The sequence below is a fragment of the Salvia hispanica genome, chromosome 4, assembly GCF_023119035.1.
Source record: "Salvia hispanica cultivar TCC Black 2014 chromosome 4, UniMelb_Shisp_WGS_1.0, whole genome shotgun sequence".
In the NCBI taxonomy this organism is placed as follows: domain Eukaryota; kingdom Viridiplantae; phylum Streptophyta; class Magnoliopsida; order Lamiales; family Lamiaceae; genus Salvia; species Salvia hispanica.
In genome coordinates this window covers 27958093-27978983 of record NC_062968.1, presented here as the reverse complement: position 1 = coordinate 27978983, position 20891 = coordinate 27958093, and the positions used below count along the sequence as shown (strand labels likewise).

The 20891-nt window shown below is 35.5% G+C and overlaps 4 protein-coding genes and 1 long non-coding RNA gene across 7 annotated transcripts; 1 reads left to right on the top strand and 4 right to left on the bottom strand.

Moving 5' to 3' along the window:
- Positions 1–48: 48 nt before the first annotated feature.
- On the bottom strand, positions 49–674 carry LOC125218793. Its single transcript, XM_048120565.1, has 2 exons — positions 473–674; positions 49–258 (listed from the first exon to the last, which is right to left on the bottom strand). The coding sequence occupies exons 1-2, from the start codon at positions 647–649 to the stop codon at positions 115–117; spliced, it is 321 nt and encodes a 106-aa protein (XP_047976522.1). The 5' UTR covers positions 650–674; the 3' UTR covers positions 49–114.
- A 1885-nt stretch (positions 675–2559) lies between these two features.
- LOC125218850 lies at positions 2560–4219 on the bottom strand. Its single transcript, XR_007176036.1, has 3 exons — positions 4071–4219; positions 3412–3449; positions 2560–2945 (listed from the first exon to the last, which is right to left on the bottom strand). It is a non-coding gene; the product is annotated as an uncharacterized LOC125218850 (long non-coding RNA).
- A 1750-nt stretch (positions 4220–5969) lies between these two features.
- LOC125219311 (annexin Gh1-like) lies at positions 5970–8290 on the top strand. The gene is made up of 5 exons (XM_048121252.1): positions 5970–6123; positions 6964–7109; positions 7218–7436; positions 7532–7744; positions 7825–8290. The coding sequence occupies exons 1-5, from the start codon at positions 6048–6050 to the stop codon at positions 8119–8121; spliced, it is 951 nt and encodes a 316-aa protein (XP_047977209.1). The 5' UTR covers positions 5970–6047; the 3' UTR covers positions 8122–8290.
- Positions 8291–8717: 427 nt separating this feature from the next.
- On the bottom strand, positions 8718–11047 carry LOC125185635. Its single transcript, XM_048082195.1, has 5 exons — positions 10720–11047; positions 10553–10626; positions 9687–9822; positions 9317–9601; positions 8718–9226 (listed from the first exon to the last, which is right to left on the bottom strand). Exons 1-5 carry the CDS (start codon positions 10834–10836, stop codon positions 8969–8971), a joined length of 870 nt encoding a protein of 289 aa, XP_047938152.1. The 5' UTR covers positions 10837–11047; the 3' UTR covers positions 8718–8968.
- Positions 11048–17341: 6294 nt separating this feature from the next.
- On the bottom strand, positions 17342–20062 carry LOC125219155 (probable sugar efflux transporter). 3 transcript variants are annotated; one of them, XM_048121044.1, is made up of 3 exons: positions 19671–20052; positions 18182–18933; positions 17342–18068 (listed from the first exon to the last, which is right to left on the bottom strand). In XM_048121044.1, the coding sequence occupies exons 1-3, from the start codon at positions 19977–19979 to the stop codon at positions 17594–17596; spliced, it is 1536 nt and encodes a 511-aa protein (XP_047977001.1). In that variant the 5' UTR covers positions 19980–20052; the 3' UTR covers positions 17342–17593. The 3 variants fall into 3 exon arrangements, with proteins under 3 accessions (XP_047977001.1, XP_047977002.1, XP_047977003.1); XM_048121045.1 differs by having other exon boundaries at positions 17871–18054; positions 19671–20060; XM_048121046.1 differs by having other exon boundaries at positions 18001–18068; positions 18145–18933; positions 19671–20062.
- Between the last annotated feature and the right edge of the window lie 829 nt (positions 20063–20891).

Sequence of the window (20891 nt, the reverse complement as noted above, 5' to 3'; positions counted from 1 at the left end):
AAATTGAACGGTGATCTTCATTCCTTCGAAATCAATAAATCTTCATAAATCGAGAATTAGTAATGACATTGTGCAAAAATCGCGTGAAGCATAGCCATTTCAGGACGCAAAAGGTCAAAGAAATTTGAGGAAGATGGGATAGATGAACAGAACTAAGAAGTAAAAGAGGATTAAAATTCCGATCGAATGCCTTAAATTCTTCAGCTTCTGTTTCTCCTTCACCAAATCGATCATCAACTTCTCGATCCTCGATTCGTGCTGAAATCAATAATTCTCAATCAGCTCCTATTTTCAGTCCGGTGTGAGATTTAACACATTTCGCATCAAATTCAAACACAAACAGACTAGATTCATATATCAACAGCTATCGTGTTTTGAAAATGAATCTCAATCGATTTTGAATCAGAAGAATACTCATAAATCGAATTGCATTCATTAAAACATCGTTGTGTGTGTGAGAGAGGAAATAGACCTGGAGTTGGGGAACATCGGTGGTTAAAGCTTTTGTGGCGTTTTTGAGGGAAGACAGAAGGATCGCAGCTTTCGCGCAACGAATTGCAGTCTGCATCTTCAGCTTCTCCGTTTGCAGATCCTCGTCGATCTGCGATTTAAGCTTCTCCGTTTGCAGATCCTCGCCGATCTTCTCCATCTTTACTCTCTTCTCAAGTTTTGAAGTGAAGAAGCGACTAGCGAGGGAAAATATTGGGCGCTGTTTGATATTTAAACGGCTTAAATACTTTCATTTTCTCGGTAATTGGGAAAACAAACAAAAATGTTTGGGTTGGGCGAGTCTCAAACCTAACCTTAGAGTCTTCGACACCATCACTTCGAATCACCATTAATTAAAAGTAGTATCTATATGATAGTCCTTATAAGTATAACTAATATTAAGTGTATAACTAAATAACAAATTTCAGCCATTAAATCAAAACAATCTAGCTTACTATATGAGCGTTTTAGTTCACAATATGAATTTTAAAACAAGGAATGAACCAAAATACCTTTATAGTGAAATATTTACTCCGTCATGGATTTAGTTCACTATAATGGCGTTTTGATTCAATCCTTCGTGTAGTAAACTAAATCACTCTTATAGTGAACGAAATCACTTTTATAGTGAATTAATTCGTGTTCTCTAGTTATGCATTTAAGTAGTGGTTTCTCTATATCACTACTCAGTTAATAAAATGGAGCATTAACTTAGTAGATTATGTAATCGGGCCAATCAATAAATAATCATAAAGAATTAAATATATATATATATATATATATATATATACACAATCTTTAGCCGATTATGTTGGACTGTATTAAAATGTTCCAATAACGGAACAATAAACAGCAAGGCTAAGGGCATCTCCAACGCTAGCCGGGCCGCAAATCGCGAGTCCCGGCCCGGGATCAGGGTTAGACGGAGGAGAGTCACGGCCTGGGCTGGTCCCAAGGCTGCAGTTGCATCCCTTGGGCCGCTCCCGGGGTCCGGCCCGGCTCAAGGTTACGCACGACGGGACGGGCCACATACCCCAAATTTTTTATTTTTTTATTTTTTATTTTTGATTTTTTTTGCCTATTTATACCAATTTCTTCAACATTCTTCTACAAATTTCTCCATTTCTATCCTCTAAATTATTTCAATAATTTTTCTAGGACTTGTAATTTTTATTCTAGGTCTTAATAAATTTTTTTTCTAGGATTTGTAAAAAAGATTTGTAATTTTCTTTTTTCGACTGAATAATGAATTTTTCCAATTTTAATTGTTAGACATTTTTTTATTTCATGTATAAAATATGTTGAAATTGTGAATAGTGCAATTTAATAGTTGTGGCCCAGGATAGGACCTGCAGGGTTACAACAGTTGTGGCCTGGAACTCAAATTTAGGAGAATGATGACGTGGAGGGGACTTGGGGTCTGAATTGAGGATGGGGTTGGGGATGCTCTAATAGATCAACACCAAGTAATGCGGCTCGAGTTGGAGATGTAGGCAACGTCTGTGACGCTAAAATTGCCGAAACAAAAAACAATGTCAAAATGACACAAAATTTATACAGTGCTTGCAAAAACAAACATCGTTTAAATGAAATTATATTTAGGCTTCGTTTAGTACACGAAATTGGAATTGAATTGAATTGGAATTCTGTAGAATTGAATTGGATGGAATTGATTCAATTCCAAATTCTTTGTTTGGCATAATTAAAGAATTGATATAGAATTGCAATTCAAATCCAAATTCTTTTGTTTGGTATAATTAAAAAATTAATATAGAATTGTAGATTATAATTTCAAATACTACTTTATTTAGCATCTCAAATAATCAATATTGATTTGTAATTAGCTATCATCATTTTAAAATAATTATCTTATGATATAAGTTGAATAAATAGTAAAAATATTCTTATCCGTTGATTAAAATATTCCAGTAAGACATCTAAAATCAATGTAATATGGGGATGAGAAAGGTTGTGAAAAAATTGTGACAAACGACAATAATCACAACACAAAAAAACTACAAGAATCTTCACATACACAAAAATAATCACAACACAAAAAACTAACTTGCATAAAACAAGGAAAAACAATACATAGATATAAATGGTGATAATAATGAGTAACAAAACAAGAAGCAAACCATAAGTAACAAGTGATTACAATAGTTTCATAAGAACGATCCTAAAAGCTACGCCTATTTTGATAATGGAGAAACATAGCTTCAACTAGAGTATCCTTAAATCTAGTCCACTCATTTGTAACTTGAACGGTTGAACAATTGTAATTCGATCGAGTGTTGAGTCTCTTCCATCCCATTATGAGAAACATCAATCATATGTGGTTGACTCTCTTCCTCTTCATGATCATCACCTTGATGAGTAATGAATATCTTATTGAAATAACTATCATCGTCACTTTCTTCATCTGACCCAGACATATGGATATCCATATACTAAGGCTAAAAGGTAATAAAAATTTATAAGTAAAGTCATATATCAAATTGAACAACCATTGCAACTAAAAAATGAAGCTTCACTCCAACTATATAAATGTGTTATGTGATAAAGAGTGAAAAACAGAATCATTATATGTAAGTAGGGAGAATCAGCTGCTACAAATTAAGTTATAACTGAAAACTCTTATCTTATTGTTCAAAAATCACAAATGATATATGTAAATAAATCACCATTAAAGACTCCCAAATGAAGACCACCACACCAATCAGATTCACTTTAGATATAATCTAGTAATGTAAACTTAAACACATTTTTTGCAAAGAAAAAAAGCAGCAAAGTATGACAATAACAGAACAATAGGTACTGCTTTTTAACCATTTCAAAATAAAGTTTGGCAAGAGTGCTACCAAAAAACCTCTAGAAATAGCAAAGGGATGACAATAATACTTGAATAATGTAGAACCATACCTTATTATTAGCTTTGTTGGTAATTGCTGCTCTCACCTCTATAAAACCAAAAGAAAGCTTTAGCAAAAAAGGTAATGAATTTTGTTGGATTAGGACATTGGTTTGTGAAGATGGCTTTGGTAATTTTGCAGCTTCTGGTGTTGAGATGGGGAAGAGTATCAAGGGCTGAAGACTAACCTCTTCTTCAAAATATCACATGATACATACAATTATGATGAAGGGTATGATTCGATGATTAACCAACTCATATATGGCTTAACTATTTCACTAGTAGTAAATAAATAATGTTCAATTTGATTGGGAAAGTGACGGCTGATAACAGCCACAAATGGATCCACAAAGATCAAAATGTTCAAGAAATCAACTTTCTATTTTCTATTTTCTATTTTCTATCTGCGTGACACAACTCAGCTAATTCTGGGAATAAGTAAAATTACTAGCTAGCCTTACAAAGCATGTGGCAATCAAATCCTAGCTAACAAAACCCTCGAACCCTCAATCTCGAGACAGTAACACAATCAACCCTAGCTAACAATTACAATCAATTTGAACAAACATTTGACAGATATGCAAAAATGGAGATTTAAAAAAATTGAAACAAAATCAAGCACGACACAGGATGGTGATAAGAATAACAAATTTTCGATGCCGAATAATACCTAATTGATTGTAGTGAGACGAAGGAAGCTCCCGAGAAGGGGAGATTAGGGTTTCTGTCGCAGAGAGAGGCGAGCGAGAGAGGGAGAATGAAATTGGTTTGACCCGTTTTTTTTTTTTTTTTTTTTTTTTTTTTTTTTTTTTTTTTTTTTTTTTTTGACCCGCTTAGGATCCGCATGTTTTTAATTTGACCCGCGGAATTGAGATGTTGGATTTGGAATTCTTTATCTAAAATTTTGGAATTTAAATCATGAAATTCAAAATTTTGGAATTATAATTCAATTCCAAATCCACTTTTTTCTGGTATCAAACAGCAAAATTGGAATTGAAGCTCCCAATTCCAATTCCATGGCTTGAATTCTGTGTACCAAATACAACTTAGTGTTTTTCCGATTAAACCCATAATCTAAAGCTGTGGATACCCAATTTTCTTGAATTGATACAAAAAATTATAACTAACCGATTATAATTAACCATAATTTCGGAACAATCTCTCAATTAGAATTTAGAAATGTCACTCTTACTTAGAATTTTGCTACTTTAAAATAGTCATTATTGGGCAATTATCGGTGATTACAATGTTCGCTAAAGCTCATCGTGCTACGTGGAATTTGAAAATAGAAGTGGCCCTCCAAAATCTCTTGGTTTGAAATTAATAACACACCAATTAATCCCAACAACAATCACCTACCTACTTAGACTATTTATATATTGAAACAGATCATCACATCATGATCATGACTTTATCCATAAGAAGAAAATCATAATAAAGTAACAACAAATTAAGTAGTACTTAGTTTTCAATATCTAATAATGTTCACTTAAACTCACCATAAATTAATCTACTAACAAAATGCTAAGCCCATCAATAATTAAATTATCCAAGTTGACGTTCAAAGATATTATAATTAACATAGTCGTTGAATAACTTAGTTTAGTTCGAATGAAAATTTTTAACAATAGATTTCAACAGTAACAACGATTGACAACTAATTAAACTAGTAGTTAAAACATAAAAGTATGATCATTTTAGAAAATAGTGTATAGAAATAAATGCATTGAAACGATATGTTTTACTATCATTTATGCAGGAATATTTATGATATTAAATTGCAATTTTCATGTGGTATTAAGCGAGCCATAATGGCATACAAAGGTCGAAAAAATATATACACCGTATGGGATATTTTTTGTTAAATTTTGATATATTTCTACTTTAATTGATAATATTTCATGATTTTTCAAAAAAATAAAAAGAATTTGGAGTCTAGTATATATTTTTTTGTATATTTGTCTATTCGTATAGAGTAGCCTAATAGGTATAACTAAACGTAAAAATTTCAATTACCATTATAAATGTGTAAAATAGCACCATGTAACATTGCTCTCAGTGAGCTGAAAACTGAAGTTTTAGATCAATAATTTTTCAAGATTCGTTTTTACTCCAACGTATGGATTTATTTACGATAACGTTTCTACTAAAAAAAACAATGACGTTTTATATATGTGATGCTGTACCTAGAATAATAATTTCCGTTAAATTACACACGACACTATTATCCTTTTGTACTCAATTTATCTCGAATATATGAAATAAATGTATATAAAATAGTACAGTTTAATAAACTAAGATGAGATTGCGGAAAATACATACTATAATAGGACGTATATGGAGTATATAATTTGGTTTGAAGAACTTCTTCGTTTTAAATAAAGTTTTCACATATTTTAAGTCAAATTAAATCTGTTATCCCAATCTTCTTTTTGAAGAAATGCATACAGTATAATTTTTCTAAATAAAAAGTAACACGGTTTTGAGGAAAAATGAATTATAGAAGAAAAAGAGAAGATAAAACAGTTATTTGCATAATTATGGCAAAATCTTCTAATAATCAAATGCAATTTTAATTATCTAAATTTATACGTACAATATATTCTCTGTTGAGTGTCCAGACACTGCAAACAGCAAACCTCTACACATGTCGACTCTATGCGTTCCATCCCAAGTTCCCCCTGTCGCCGAAGACTGTGAGCAGCTGCACAAGGCATTCTCAGGTTTGATTCCTTCAGAGCGTTTCTCTGTTTTCGGATTGGGCGATTAATTATTTCTTAATCGGATCATTTGATTGTTTTTCTCTCCCGCTTGAATCCAATTCGATGTGTAGCTTTGATCTACGATGATCTGTTTAGATTGAGAAATGTATGTATGTTTTGATGAGTTTCTGTTGTTTTTTATGAATATGTGAGAGTTGATCAGCTAGCGATCAGTGATGATTGTTGATTGGATCCAGAATTGTTTAGAAACGCATCTGATGACAGATTGATAGATCATTAGAGTTTATTTGATGCTTGACCGATCTTAGGCTGATTGGTGTTGAGAATTTTGTAGATCTCGATTGGTAGAGAGGATGTGATGGATCCTCGCCCGATTTTATAGGCAGATGATCGTTGATGATTGTTGTTGTTTATACCTCAATTTGAAGGAAGGTCGTGATGGATCTAACGTTGTTCAGCACTTCAGTGTGATCGTAAATTTATCTTTTCGACGTATTGATTATTTGTAGGCCGATCAATGATGAAAGTTATGTTTTGCCCTCAATTGGAATAGAGAATGTGATAGATCTAACGTTGTTATGTGTGATCGTATGTTGATTCTTTCGACTTGTAGATTAGTTGTTGGCCGATCACCTCATGAAAATTTTGTTTAGACCTCAATTGGAAGGAGGAATGTGATAGATATAATGTTGTTTTGTTGTGTGGTTTTATTTTGATCTTTTCGACTTGTTTGATTTCCTTTTGCATTCATATTTTATCTTCGTTTCTTGTTTGTGCGCGAAGATTTCTGATTTATCACACTAACTTTCCTTTATTTATGTTGTGCAAACGTTCGTGTAGGATGGGGAACCAACGAGGCCTTGATCATATCAATTTTGGGCCGTAGAAATGCCAGCCAGCGGAAGCTTATCCGACATTGTTATGCAGAGACTTATGGTGAAGATCTGCTCAAAGCCTTGGACAAGGAACTTTCGAGTGACTTTGAGGTTTGAGTCGAGCATTTTTCATTCTGTTTCAATTTCTGCTAGAGATTTTGGTTCATCGAGTGTATTAACAGAGTAATCTAAATCTATTTTCTCGTTGCTCGAGTCCAGAGAGTTGTGTTGGTGTCGGTACTGGATCCTCCAGAGCGTGATGCCTACCTAGCTAACGAAGCCACAAAGAAGTGGACAGCGAGCAATCAAGTCCTCGTGGAGATTGCTTGCACGAGGTCGCCCAAGCAGTTGAATCTTGCAAAGGAAGCCTACCATGCTCGTTTCAAGAAATCTCTTGAGGAGGATGTTGCTTATCACACGACTGGAGACTTCCGCAAGGTGAAATCTACAGAACTGATCATTCTCATAATTCAGTGATGAAGTTGTCATATTGACTAAAGATGTGGATATATGGTTCGGCTGAACATTTTCAGCTCTTGGTGCCCTTAGTGAGTACATACCGTTACTGTGGAGACGAGGTGGACCTCCGTCTTGCTAAATCGGAAGCCAAGATCCTGCACCAGAAGATCGCTGCAAAGGAGTACAGCTGTGACGACATCATCAGAATCCTGACCACGAGGAGCAAGGCACAGATCAACGCAACGCTCAACCAATACAAGAACGACTTTGGCAACGACGTGAACAATGTATCTTCATTTCCTAGTTATATAATGCAAGACTATAATAGTGTGCGTGTGTGATCTTGAGGTTGTCTGTGTCTTGCCAGGATCTGAAAGCTGACCCCAAAGACGAGTTCCTCGCACTCTTGAGGGCCACTGTGAAGTGTTTAGTCTTTCCCGAGAAGTACTTTGAGAAGGTGCTCCGCCTTGCAATCAACAAGCTAGGGACGGACGAGTGGGCCCTGACCAGGGTCGTCGTGACAAGGGCCGAGGTGGACATGAAGACCATCAAGGAACTGTACGAGAAACGGAGCAGCGTGCCCCTCGACAAAGCCATCGCCAAGGACACCCATGGTGACTATGAGAAGATGTTGCTGACCCTCATCGGAGTTGTCCAAGAATGAGAAATTGGGAGATTGATGAGGTTTGGTTGATACCTGCGGCTATCTATGCTAATAAGAAGCTTCTTTGAACTTGTGCATCTTGTTTTAGTTATCCATGTTTCTGCACTGCTGTTTTTGTTATGAGCTGATGAATAATGTCGTGATTAATAACTTTTATTCTGTGGGTGTTTGTGCTTGTGTGACAAATATGGCAATTCGATTACTTATACTTTTGAAAAGATACATTATAATACACTCATATATTAACTCTACAAAATGAACTCGTGGTTCAGTTTCTGACAAACTGGTGCATCTTTATGTGTGCATGTATGTGATGAAAATATTGGTTCAGTGTCTGACAAAGTGTAGGAGATCGTATCAAGTATAAATTCATTTCACCCATATTATAATGTCCACTGCTTAAACAAAGATATCATAACTCAGAATATGAAGACATTTATCTCGTATATCGAATATTGCTTCTAATGTCTCTTTTCAAGAATTTGAAATAACTTTTTGACATGCCAAATGCCAATGAAAAGAAATGGAGTACTATTTGAGTATTATACCACTTTATCTATTAATATATGGAAAATTCAAAAGTAAAGGAAAAGAAATTAGGCACACAAAGACTACATATGATTTAGAAAAACAACAGCACAAATACCTATTGACATGCACAACTCAATTAGCCAACTATGTTTTTTCTGTAAAAAGTTTAAAACATGTTAACCAAACCTAAGACAAACCAAAACCCACAACACAGGTCGAAAATCATATGAGCAGAGCACAATCCTGCATTTAAATAAGATAACCGAGATGCAAATTAACAAGTGAGGAAAAACATTTCAAGGTTAGACCTAACAAGTTACACCAGAGCAATGCTGCTTTCCCCACCCGGCGGCTTGCGTACGCCTCCAAAATAGTCGCGAGACTCCACTTTGCCATCAGAGAAGATGTTGCTCCCGCTCATCTCCCGCAACTTTGCTGAGCTCAGTGGCTTCTCGGCTGATGCAGCTGCTCCGTCCCCTTTGAAGATGTCATTCCCCGAGAGCTCTGAGAATTTCTGGTTAGGTATCTTCTTTGCTGTCTTGAGAGGCTCCTCGCTCGAACCACCATCAGCACCCTTTATGAACATTATTTGCAGGCTCAATCAGAAGTTATCAAACTTGTCCATCAAATTAAATTTAAATACAGAATGGAGTTGCAAACTTACATTGCCAGAAGCAGTTTCTCCAATTGTTATGCTCTCTCGTAATGCCAAAGCTCGAGCGCCCAAGGGGCGGGGTTTAATCTCAGGTGGCGGAGCAAAGATATTGTGGCCACTGAGCTCCTTGTTTTTGGCCTCTGAGAGTTGCTTCTTTAACATTGCTTCAGATTCACTTTCTAGATTTCCGCTCAGCTCTCGTTGCTTAGCAACTTCAGGCAGAGTGGCCGGTTTCTTGGGAGAAACTGTATCTTCTTCACCAAAAGAGATGTGACTGACTCCCGACAACGCTTGCTAGCATCAAATACCAATTTAAAGATTAGAACTTCACAGCATCAAATTTATTTATAGAATAAGCCAGAAACACCGGAGGAGTTACCTGGTACATACGCAGCCCAGTTTTGTTGGCTGATGTCTCATCGGCTTCATCAGCTTCCGATAATCCATTTTCCCCTTTGCCTTTGAAAATACCACTGCCAGTCATTTCCTTCATCTTGTAGCCAGAGCATGGCTTCCTATATACCCATCAATGTAGAAGAGTCAAGCTTTCTACCGAAACATGAAAACACACACTCACACACATCCTTTTGGATCTACATAGAGCAAAGCATATCGATATCAAAATCAAATCTTAATCTTTAAATTTCAAGCTAATACGTCAACTGAATAAGTGGATCATTACACTCCACCATCCAACATATGCCATTAAAAAGATTAACTGGATTAATTATGGATTCGGAAAGGGAAAACACAAAGCTGATCACCTTATATTAAAAACAGAAAAGAAACAAGAGATGTGTCATAAATTTATGAACTTGTTTCTTCTACTCATTGTTAATAACTGAATCCAAACCATTTATGCTGCTAAAAACCTAATCCTCTTTCTTCGCCTGAAATTGTTGCCAATCAATTGACAACTAAAAAGAAATCGAATTGACAAAATCAAGTTTTCAGACTTGCAAGTCATTCAATCAAGATGACAATTAACCAAAAACGAAGAATAAAGACAGAGATCTCAAAATTTTGGTTTCATTACTTGACTTAGCAATGATATCAACCCAGCATAACTCAATTATAACTGACCAACACGCTCAGCTTCAAATTCAATACACCAAATAATAAACTATTAAAAAAATAAATCATGCTTACTTCAGAAATATACCATAAATAGACAAAAATATTTTATTTTTGAAAAATAGCAACGTACATAACAAATGAAAATGAATGTGAAGCTAGATCTCTGACCTCTTATTCAAGCTCTCAACCTCTTCATCAGTAACCTGACCTCCAAATACTACCTTCCTGATCCCATCCGACGGCTGTTTTTTCATCTCAAACAATTCAAAATCACAAACAAAGAAACATAAAAATTAAAAATAAATAATCAATTCCTCGACAAATGGCGATTGTACCTGGTGAGAGCGGGCGGAGGAAGGCGGCGCCGGCGAGTTTTCCGGCGGATTCTCCGACCACGTGAGCAGATCTGCCGTCGAAGTGTGAGGCTTCCTCACCGGCGTGCTTTTCTCCATTGCTCACAAACAATATACCGAAAAAAAGTGAACGCCTCCGCTAAATCGACGGAATCGAAGTTCGAGATCTGAAGCTGATGAAATTCTTCCTTAATTACTTGAGATTTCACTGTTGATTTTTGGTTGGGAGCTGCAATGGAAGAAAAGCGTTTCTCTCTACTGTTATTTATACTACTCGTCAGTCCCTATTTTCTTCAAGTTTTCTGTTTATTTACGTATTTATTTCACGAAAAAGACGGAACCGCAGGAGCGACAACCGGAGGGAGGGGTCGATTGGGTTTCTTTTGAATTTCATATTCCGCCTCGGATTTATAGGGGAAGGCATGTGCTTCGAGTTGGATGGCACGTGACAATGACAGAATAGAAAGCCTTTTTCTGAAATTACCGCGTTGCCCTTTGGTTTAATTTAGTGGTAGTAGGTATTTTCTAGATGAAGTTTTATTTTATTTCGTTTCCATTTTCCTAAAATGGCATTATTTATGGCTATGGTTATGAGAAATTGATTAATTATCTATAAATAACGCGGCTTTTATGAAACAATCAAGAATGATGTTTCGATGCAAATTTAATGGTTCTAAGAGCATCTCCAATGGTGCATAGGCCAGCCATAGGCCAGCCATAGGCCAGCCATTCCCTTCCCTGCCACGTCAGCAGCACTATAAAATCCTCCTGCCACATCAGATTTAGGCCAGCCATAGGCCAGCCGCAAAAAAATAATTCAAAAAATGCTGCATTTACGGAATTAAAATTACGATTAAATTACGGAATTCAATTTACGACACATATACGGGAAATTAATTCATTTCATTCAAAAAAAAGTACAAAGTTTCAAAAAAAAAAATTACATGATTTTTTGTAAAAAAAACTGGACTGGACTCGTTGTTGTGATCCATCGCTCGATGATGCTCTTGTATAGAAAGTTAGAGAGATAGAAAACTCGTTAAAACAAGTGGTGCAAATGAAAATGAAACTAAAATCGCGTTTATATAGGTTTTTTTTTTTAAAAAAAAAAAACGAAAATAGGCGCTGGCCGATCGCTAGCCGATCGGGCCGCCACAATGGCGGCTAGCCGATCGGCCACGCATCGCTCGAGGCCGCCCCGATCGGCCGGCTTCTACCGATCGTCTAGCCGATTTGCCGCTCGCCGGCCCCAATGGTTCGGCTAGCCGACCGGCTAGCGCGACGAATCGGCTAGCCGGTGGCTAGCCGACCACTGGAGATGCTCTAAGCTAGCTCCTTGTAAGCTTCAACTTTAAGAAATTTTGTTGCCATTACAGAGACAAATTAGATTTAATTGTGTATTTAAAGTATTCTTTGTCAAAACCCCATTATGCCTTCTCCTTTCTTAATATAGGTAAAATTAACTTTTGAGAAAATAAATAAAAATGTATCAATGTTGAACCCTTTTTTAAAAAATATTTTACTGTTTAAATTGTTAGATACTAGGAGTATTATTAGGGACGGATCCAGCTACTAGTTAACATGGGCAAATGCCTCATCTCAAATTTCTCACTAATTGCTCCTCTTAAATCTCTTAAATTTTGTCTATGTATATTTTTTCCCATCTCCATATAAATTCCTGGATCCGTCCCTGAGTATTACTCTCTCTGTTCCCGATTAAGAGTCACACTTTTCCATTTCGGTTTGTCCCCAATTAAGAGTCACACTTCATTTTTACAATAAATAGTAACTAGGTCTCACATTCCACTAACTCAATTCACTCACATTTTACTATAAAACCAATATAAAAAATGGATTTCACGTTCCACTGACTTTTTCAACTAACTTTTCTTTACATTTCTTAAAATTCGTGTGCGGTCAAAGTGTGACTCTTAATCGGGGATGTATGGAGTATGTAACAAAAAATATCTTGATTCTCAAGTTTGGTTTTCGAATTCTAAATATCAAGTCGAGTCGTCCAAGTGAAGAATATGTTATTCCTCAATTAAAATTGCATAGCACTAATCAGTAGTATTATGAGTCATAATCATGTTTCCTATAAACTAATTTGAGATATTTTTATTACGAAAGATGAGTATCAAAATATTATGACTCTAACATTACATCATTTTCTAACAAAAAAAAATATTATACTCTTTTAAAGGTGCTTTTGACTAATATTACTATGCAAATGAGTGAAGCTTAAATGTTTATTGATTTTGCATAAGAGAACAATTAACTTGTAATTATGATTAGCTAGAGAAAGCCTAAATCGTCTCATATTCTTTTGTACACACTTGATTAATCAAATGCAAAGTCTTACCTAAACCTTATAAAAAATAAATGAATGTAATTGGTTTACAATGTAAATTGAATGAGTTTTAGTAAAATAATTTTTTTGCAATTAATTTCGAGTGAAAGAAGGAAGCATCCAATGCGATAATACGTCTCATCATCATGACTTTATTTCAAGGAAATTTATCATCAAAGTAGTACACAAATTTTTAATCCTTCTTTATTAGGAAATCACACCTACTAATTCGTAATTTAGCAAGAAAGTAAATTAAATACACTTGATTAAGTATAATCTGAAAGGGCAAATACGTCCCGTATAAGATTTGAAAACTTGTACAGGCTGACGTGGATGTAAAGTTTCCGTTGTGAGTGAAAGAATTATTGTTGCTCGCTTCTCCGCTACTGTTGCGGTATAAAAAAACGAATTTTCAAATTCGAAATTTCAAATTACATAAAGCCCCTTCTTCCTCCTTTTGTCAAAACACTTTCAAATGTACTGTATTTGATCTATTAATATTCTAAGCAAGTTCATTTATTAAAAAAATAAGGGTAAACAAAATATTTGCAATCCAAAAAAGTGAATTGAATCAAATCGAAGCAATCGGATCTTATCTTATTTATATTTATTCAAAATTCAGATTTTTGGTATGATGCAGTTTGCTTTTTTTTTAAAACGAAACATCTTTTTAGGTCTACGAACTTTGTCAACTTATCATTTTAAGTTCATGAATTTTTAAAATATCATTTTAGGTTCCAAGAAATGGTGATGGGAGGATTTGTCCTATTTGTGCAAATCAAAATCGGGGGTGTCTTTCCCCGGAGTAGAGCATAAACCTAAAAAGATGAAAGAAGCTCATTCAAGAACAAGAAAATATCATCACGATTTGGATTGAATTTCGATGAAAGAATACATCAATGAGAAGTAAATTCTATAAGTTTATTTACCCCCTTTTTATATTATCAAAGAAGAAATCAAAATTCATTTTTTTTTTGAAAAATCTAAGGAAAAACCCTTTTCATTAAAAAGGTAGAAAAGCTCGAAAAATAAAGAAAAGAGGGTTGGAATCTATACATTGATTCTTTTCTTCGCTCTTTTTTTAACCGTATGCATTAAAAGGTGCATGTACGGTTCCTAAGGGATAAATTTGACCCTACTCAACCGACTTTATCGAGAAAGATTACTTTTTTAGGCCAAGAGGGTGATGTTTTTTTAAAAAAAAATTAACTCCTATATGAAGGAAGAAATTACAAATAAACTCCTAAGAAGGAGAAAATTACAACTGATGACAAGAGGGCTCGAACTCGGCATCTCATACATTGATGTCTAAGCTCCTTGCCGCAAAGACAAAGGCTCTGGACTGCCAAGAGGGTGATGAAAATACAAGTTAATATCATTTTAGGTACTTTTTCAATATTTTCAAGATTTTTTGCCATCAATGCCCTCAATGCCTTGAGGGGAATTTTGTCAATTTAGTTTCATGGATGGTCTGACGCTGCTATAATAAGATCATCCTTTTAAGTGATTTGACATACTTATGCACTTTGTCATACCGATGAAAGAAGAGAGGGAGGTATTTCCTCTATTTACACAAATAATTCATCCATATCTCTTTCTTTCTGACATTTCCCCCCATTCCTTCTCCTCCCCTCTTTCTCTCTAATTCGGAATATCTTATAACATCTCTACATGTCGACCACTTCTACAAACAGATGTCACTGGTTATGCTTTAAATATGTTAATTGTTTGTGCCGTGAACGGGCTACCCTTAAAATATGTCAAGGAGGCATTCGCACGGAATGTTATATTTTGTTTGCGAGAAGAAAGGGAAGAATGGTGAGTGCTCATTTTTCCGGTGGTGCTAGGAAGTGACGTCTATGACGTGCAGTGGCGAAGGAATTGTCAAAATTGCCCTTTGGAGGTCTTAAGGGCATTTTCGTCAAAAAAGAGTTCAAAATACCTCAAATGATACTCCCTCCGTTTTTTAAAAATAGCAACTTTTTCATTTTGGGTCGTTCCTTAAAAATAGAAACTTTAGAATCTCATATTTTAGGACATGGACCCCACAATCCACTAACTCTACTTTCACTACTTTTTCTCTTCCTCTCACTTACTCTACTTATTTTTCTTTTCCTCTCTCTTACTTTACCAATTATGCAATAAAACTCGTGTCATTTCAAATGTTTCTATTTTTTGAATACGAAAGGAGTATTAACTTATAGTTGACGGACCTAAAATGATATTTTCAAAATTCACGAACCTAAAATGATACTTTGGCAAAGTTCGTGGACCTAAAAACATGCTCCCACTTTTTTTAAACCCGAAAAATTCCTAAAATGTGAATTATATTTTATTTAAATATTGCATTAAATAAAATTCTAAATTTTATATATGTATTTTACCCTAATATATGGACTAATTTAAAAATAATCTATTTTTTAATATTTCACTATTTATGCTTCGGTTCGATTCAGATTTGGTTATAGAATGTTAATAGCTCCACTCCACATACAATGCACTAGAGGTTAAATTGGAAATTAAACCAATGAATGAACTTAAAATTAGTAATTATTCGTTACATAAAAAAGAAAGTTGCATATGAAAAGCAATGCGATGGAACATTCTCGACTAGCACAGAATTTAGACAAAAGTACCCATTAATTATTTATCTGACAATTGTAAAAAATGCACCACATGAATATTTCCCGAAAGTGCGACAGAAAGATTAGATTTTCATTAAAATAAATCTTAGTAAACTAGTATATTACAGACTGTACAGTATAAATGTATTATAAAATTTATTAATCTAATTAGGAACGCTTATAATCAACAGCTTTAGAATACCACTATTTTTCATTTATTATCAATTATCAATCTTTAAAGTAACGTTCCCAATTGGATTAACAAATCCTAATTAAAGATCAAGTAGTCATTACACTCTAAGTTCAACTCTGATATGTGTTGCAAATTAATTAATATACTACCTGTCTTGTTACTCACACTAAATTATTTCGGCTCGTCTAAAACTACTTATATTATTTCTGTTATAAGTATGAATTAGGGTATTTAATTAAGATATTGGAGTCAATTAAATATTCTCTTATTATTGAAAATACTAATTTAATTACACTAATTGTTCATTCCTAAATTTACAATCTATAACGAATAGCACGAGTAGCATGAAACGGAAGACATACATAACCATCAAATAAATTGTTATTTATTGCAAATTTTGTTAGTTATTTTTAGATAAATAATGAATTGAAGGATTGAAAAGTCGAAAAGAGAAAATTGGAATGGGCTGAAAAGGGGAGCAACAATACACGTGGGGGGTTATGATTATATCAACTTCTTTTGCAATGCAAGCTTAGCTAACTTGGCTCACACACAACAAATGAGAATCCTATATAAAGCCATAAAAACCTCATCCTTTCAACTTCCACTTTTGCTTTGATTAGGGGCATTTTGCCATTCCAAATTTTATGATAAAATAAGGGAATTATTATTTAAATCACAAAATATGATCAATTTTTACTACCAATACGCTAAGATTTGCAAATGAAATAATCAATCACAAAATTTTATTGTCTATATAAAAATTCACTGAAGTAATAATTTTATTTCTCTTACAATTTGTTGTTTTATACATTTATGACCAAATTGTTTAGGTATTTATCGTGGCACATTTAAAAAAGAGTCATTTTAGATAGAAGTAGTAACTAGTAATAATGTTATTTTTATTGAGTTTTGTGAAAAATACATTATTGGGATGGATTATATATGTAGGCCATTGAGTTTTAGCCTTTAAAATGGTAATAATTAATTTATTTTTAATTTCGAAAGATTTTTGCTTCTTAGATTACGTTAAGCTTTACACTCCAGCTGTTTTTTTCTTGCTAACAGCACAAAAATTATTGTACACTTCTTCTCATTATTTATTTATTTTATTCTTGTATGTTTACCAAGAAAACATATTTTTAGTGAACCAACAAAAGGATTTCATCTTTTGTATACTGCAATTTAATTTTACATAAATAATCCGACCAAAGTATTAGCCTTGAATTTTGCATCAATCAACGCAAGAATTTCCCAGTCCCATCCAAAACCGAGCCGGACCAGTTTTAACAGCTCATGTCGAACAAAGGGTTCTTGAACAAGGACCTAAATACTATCAGTCGAGCCCAATCCGGTCCAAAATTGAGTTGGACTAGTTTTGATGACTCTACCCGCGACCATTATCCAACTCGGTTAGGAGCCATTGATAAAATGTAGTAACAAAATTAAATTCATCACTATTCCAGTCATTACTAAGGTTTCTTCATTGGCATCGCATTAAAGAGTATCGAAGCTAAAATACCGGTTATGTGGTCAAGCAAGAACTTACCTGCCGAATGAAGGAATAGGTGATGGTGCACGTACGATGCCAGCGCATTGAGGATCAGATTTATCTGTACAGTCAATATGGCATAGTGGTCTCACCATGAACGAATAAACATTCCGCGCCTCAACCATACAACGATGTAATTACTGAGTAACGAGTAGTCTTCTTTCATCACTATAGTCTTCAAAAGGCACTAGAATGATTTTTCCATCAAGATTAAGCTCCCTTGTTTCACCAGATTCAATCTGAACATGGTCTCCTCCAGCTTGTAAAGATTCGGAATCCATCAGCTGAATCTCCGACTCCATGATAGCTTTCATCCGGGCACGATCTCTGTCTTTTGGGTAAGTCCGGTAGAGGAAAGTGTATATGACGCAACACAAAGCCATTGGGAGAGCTATTGCAGCAAAAAGAGCCTTGGCCAAAGATGCAGCGTTCTCTCTATCAGTAGAGATGCTGTCTGAACCATCTGGAATGATGGGCTTATATCCGTAGACGTATTGAGCCAGTAGTCCGACTGTGGGAGGAGCGAATGATGAAAATACGGACTCAAAGGATCTGTCTAATGCGTAGATGCTTGTTCGAGATTTCTCTGGGACTATTTCTGCAAAAATTGGACTGTTTATGGCTAAGTCATTATGATATTCAACATCATAGAACGATAATGTGAACGAAATGCAAGCTCAATACTTGCCTCACAATGAAAAAGAAAGTTTCTTGAAATGTCTTACTTGTTCGTGGCAGCTGCATTCCAAGATATGCAGAAACCCGTAATAAACATGACAATACCATGTACGAGCCCAGTAGACGGATTGTTAGGCACCGCCAGCAAAAGAATTGCTGAGAGAGGGATACCAGATCCCGAGCTTATCTGTGATAATATTATTCGGCCAGAATCTGGGAGGCGCTTGGATAAGAAATCACCCATCATGCCTCCGAATACACCACCAAGGGAGTTTGCCACAATGAATGTGCCCATGAGGGCGGCTGTCTTCTCGTGAGAGAAACCAGTTAGCTCCAACCACATTGGAGCAAACGACAAAGCTGACCAGGGAAACGAACCCATAACACCTTGAGCTACTATAATTTGAAAGGAAGGGATCCCGATCACTGATTTGGCTTCCTGAGCAAGGTCTTTCACATCTGATTTGAAGGACTTGCGGGGAGCTTGATCACTAGCGCTCGTGCAACCTTTCGGAAAGTGAGGGTCAATGGCGAATAACCAAACTAGTAACCCCACAATGACGCTGACTATGCCAACAAGGTGAAAAGAAATCCTCCAGCCAGGAATTCCCTTCAAAGTAACTGGAGCTATCAATAACGAGAGCAATCCACCAATAACCGAACCAAGATTGCTTGTGAGCTGAAGCCACCCAAAAGCCGTACCACGGCTAGAATCATCAGTTGAATCAGCAACGAGGGACTGAATTGCTGGTGCAACAATGGCAAGGCCAATTCCATTCAAAGCTCTCGAAACTGCTACCTGGCAGAAAATTTTGTCGGGTTAATTACATCTGTATCTCCTCAGCCTGCAATGCATTTAAACAAAGAAGTATTACAGCTGATAGACCGGAACAAGTCCTTGAGTCTCAAATCGTTTTTTGCAAGACTTTATTTCTTCGGATTGCCAAGAAAGGGAGTGCAGCATAGAGACACAAGCTATCATTTTCACATCATCTACCGACTCAAACTCATCATGGAAGAAGTTCAAAGAAGCATTGACAGAAACAATATCAAATACAGCATAAAAGAGCTCAGCATTCGAGCATTGCACGCTTATCCTAGTCCACATGATTTTTCTACTAAGATAGGTTTGTCGATAAGTAGCATCAAAATCACTACTTGTTTGTCCAATTTGGGCTGAGACAGCATAGTTTAGCATCATAGCTTCCTAGAGAGGCCGTAGAGTGGAGACACAGGCAACATATATAAACCAAACACCATTTCTATACCTATAGGCTATAGGTGAGAAATTCTGTTGCTCAACCAATATAATCTTCTATAGGGGATTCTCATTTCACAGAAATCTCAATGCATTCCAAGATGTTTAGAAGAAATCACATTGCTTTGCAAGTTTCCACTAAAATTCAGGATGAGCTGAAAAATACTGATTGCAGCAACAATTAATTCCATACAACAGTCAACACTTGAATCACAAGACCGAAACAGCAACACAATCCACAAAGTAGCAAACAAAACCAAAATTCAAGAAAATCAAACCTGGAAGAAGGTGGACGAGAAGGCGACGAGGAAGGTTGCGGCAGACCAAAGGAATGCGGCGTATGCGATGACGTGGGCCCGATTATGGCGAGCCGCCAAGTAAGCGGCGAGGGGGTAGCAAATTGCCTGCACCATCGATCGGAAGAGAGTGAGGAAGCCCAGGGCGGTTGGGCCGGAATGAAGAGCTTCCCCGACCTCTTTGTAGACTCCCGGTAACAGCGATTCGTCAGCTCTTTCCATTATTCCGGCGAGATTCACCAGCACAAGCGTCAGCGTTCCTGCCTTCATCCTCCGCGAATTTGGGTACATTTTATATTTTATAATCTGCTTATGCTAATTGCGTTCAATTGGCGGTGCGGTGGTCGGTAGTCCATGCCACCAAATGTTTCATTCCTTATATATTTATTTTATAATGAAAATCGATTCAAAGAATATCGATTCCACCATATAATTTTTTTTAAATAAAAAATCGCCTTACACAAAATAGGCCATATATGTATACCAACATGAACCTCAGTTTTTCCATTAAATAACCGACTTTGCTTGTATATTAATTGCAAACCAAAACAGAACTGTGGTCCTAAAGTCTTGTTGCATTAGGTGACAATTGCGTATCAAAGAAAGTGTGACTATTGTCTAATTAAAATTGAAAAAAGTCAGACAATGCCATTTTGGGCCGTCATTTTGGACTTTTCATGTACCGTACGATGTTTGACCCATTACGATGGCCCATTATGACTCCATATATTTTGTTTATAAAAAATAATGAGTGTCACATGTCGAGTTATATAGTGTGCTAATATAAAATGAGCTCCTAGTTATGAAATTATTGTTCTGTAAGAAATAAAATTTGGGTAATTATACGAAAATTATCACATAGTGGACATTGCAATTCGACACGAATACTAAATGTAGGCGATAAAGATACTCATATTTTCATTTATTTTCATTAAGATACATTGTTTCCGGCCATTGTATTTTGCTAATAGCGACTATATCGTCACGCATGACTTGGTCCTCAATGACGGATTCAAGAGAAGGATCAACCGACTTAACCATTGGATCATGAGGGGAGGATGATCCCATTAAGTTCGATTTTAAGAAAAATCGCCGTTGCACTATCTTGACCTTCAATTCCAATACCAACAATCACTTTATTTATATTTAAAATGCCACAAGTTTTGTTTTCAAAATCCATCATTAATAGAGATCTAGTAGGTA

What these genes read in the sequence shown, in the direction of transcription:
- LOC125218793 (XM_048120565.1), bottom strand. Translation starts at nt 649, where the DNA reads ATGGAGAAGATCGGCGAGGATCTGCAAACGGAGAAGCTTAAATCGCAG. An exon ending in CCGATGTTCCCCAACTCCAG is followed by an intron (nt 259 to 472) that starts GTCTATTTCCTC and finishes TATTGATTTCAG; the next exon opens with CACGAATCGAGGATCGAGAA.
- LOC125219311 (XM_048121252.1), top strand. Translation starts at nt 6,048, where the DNA reads ATGTCGACTCTATGCGTTCCATCCCAAGTTCCCCCTGTCGCCGAAGAC. An exon ending in GCTGCACAAGGCATTCTCAG is followed by an intron (nt 6,124 to 6,963) that starts GTTTGATTCCTT and finishes ACGTTCGTGTAG; the next exon opens with GATGGGGAACCAACGAGGCC. An exon ending in CGACTGGAGACTTCCGCAAG is followed by an intron (nt 7,437 to 7,531) that starts GTGAAATCTACA and finishes GAACATTTTCAG; the next exon opens with CTCTTGGTGCCCTTAGTGAG.
- LOC125185635 (XM_048082195.1), bottom strand. Translation starts at nt 10,836, where the DNA reads ATGGAGAAAAGCACGCCGGTGAGGAAGCCTCACACTTCGACGGCAGAT. An exon ending in CCTCCGCCCGCTCTCACCAG is followed by an intron (nt 10,627 to 10,719) that starts GTACAATCGCCA and finishes ATGAAAAAACAG; the next exon opens with CCGTCGGATGGGATCAGGAA. An exon ending in GAGAAACTGCTTCTGGCAAT is followed by an intron (nt 9,227 to 9,316) that starts GTAAGTTTGCAA and finishes ATGTTCATAAAG; the next exon opens with GGTGCTGATGGTGGTTCGAG.
- LOC125219155 (XM_048121044.1), bottom strand. Translation starts at nt 19,979, where the DNA reads ATGTACCCAAATTCGCGGAGGATGAAGGCAGGAACGCTGACGCTTGTG. An exon ending in TCTCGTCCACCTTCTTCCAG is followed by an intron (nt 18,934 to 19,670) that starts GTTTGATTTTCT and finishes ATTTTCTGCCAG; the next exon opens with GTAGCAGTTTCGAGAGCTTT. An exon ending in AATGCAGCTGCCACGAACAA is followed by an intron (nt 18,069 to 18,181) that starts GTAAGACATTTC and finishes AGCCATAAACAG; the next exon opens with TCCAATTTTTGCAGAAATAG.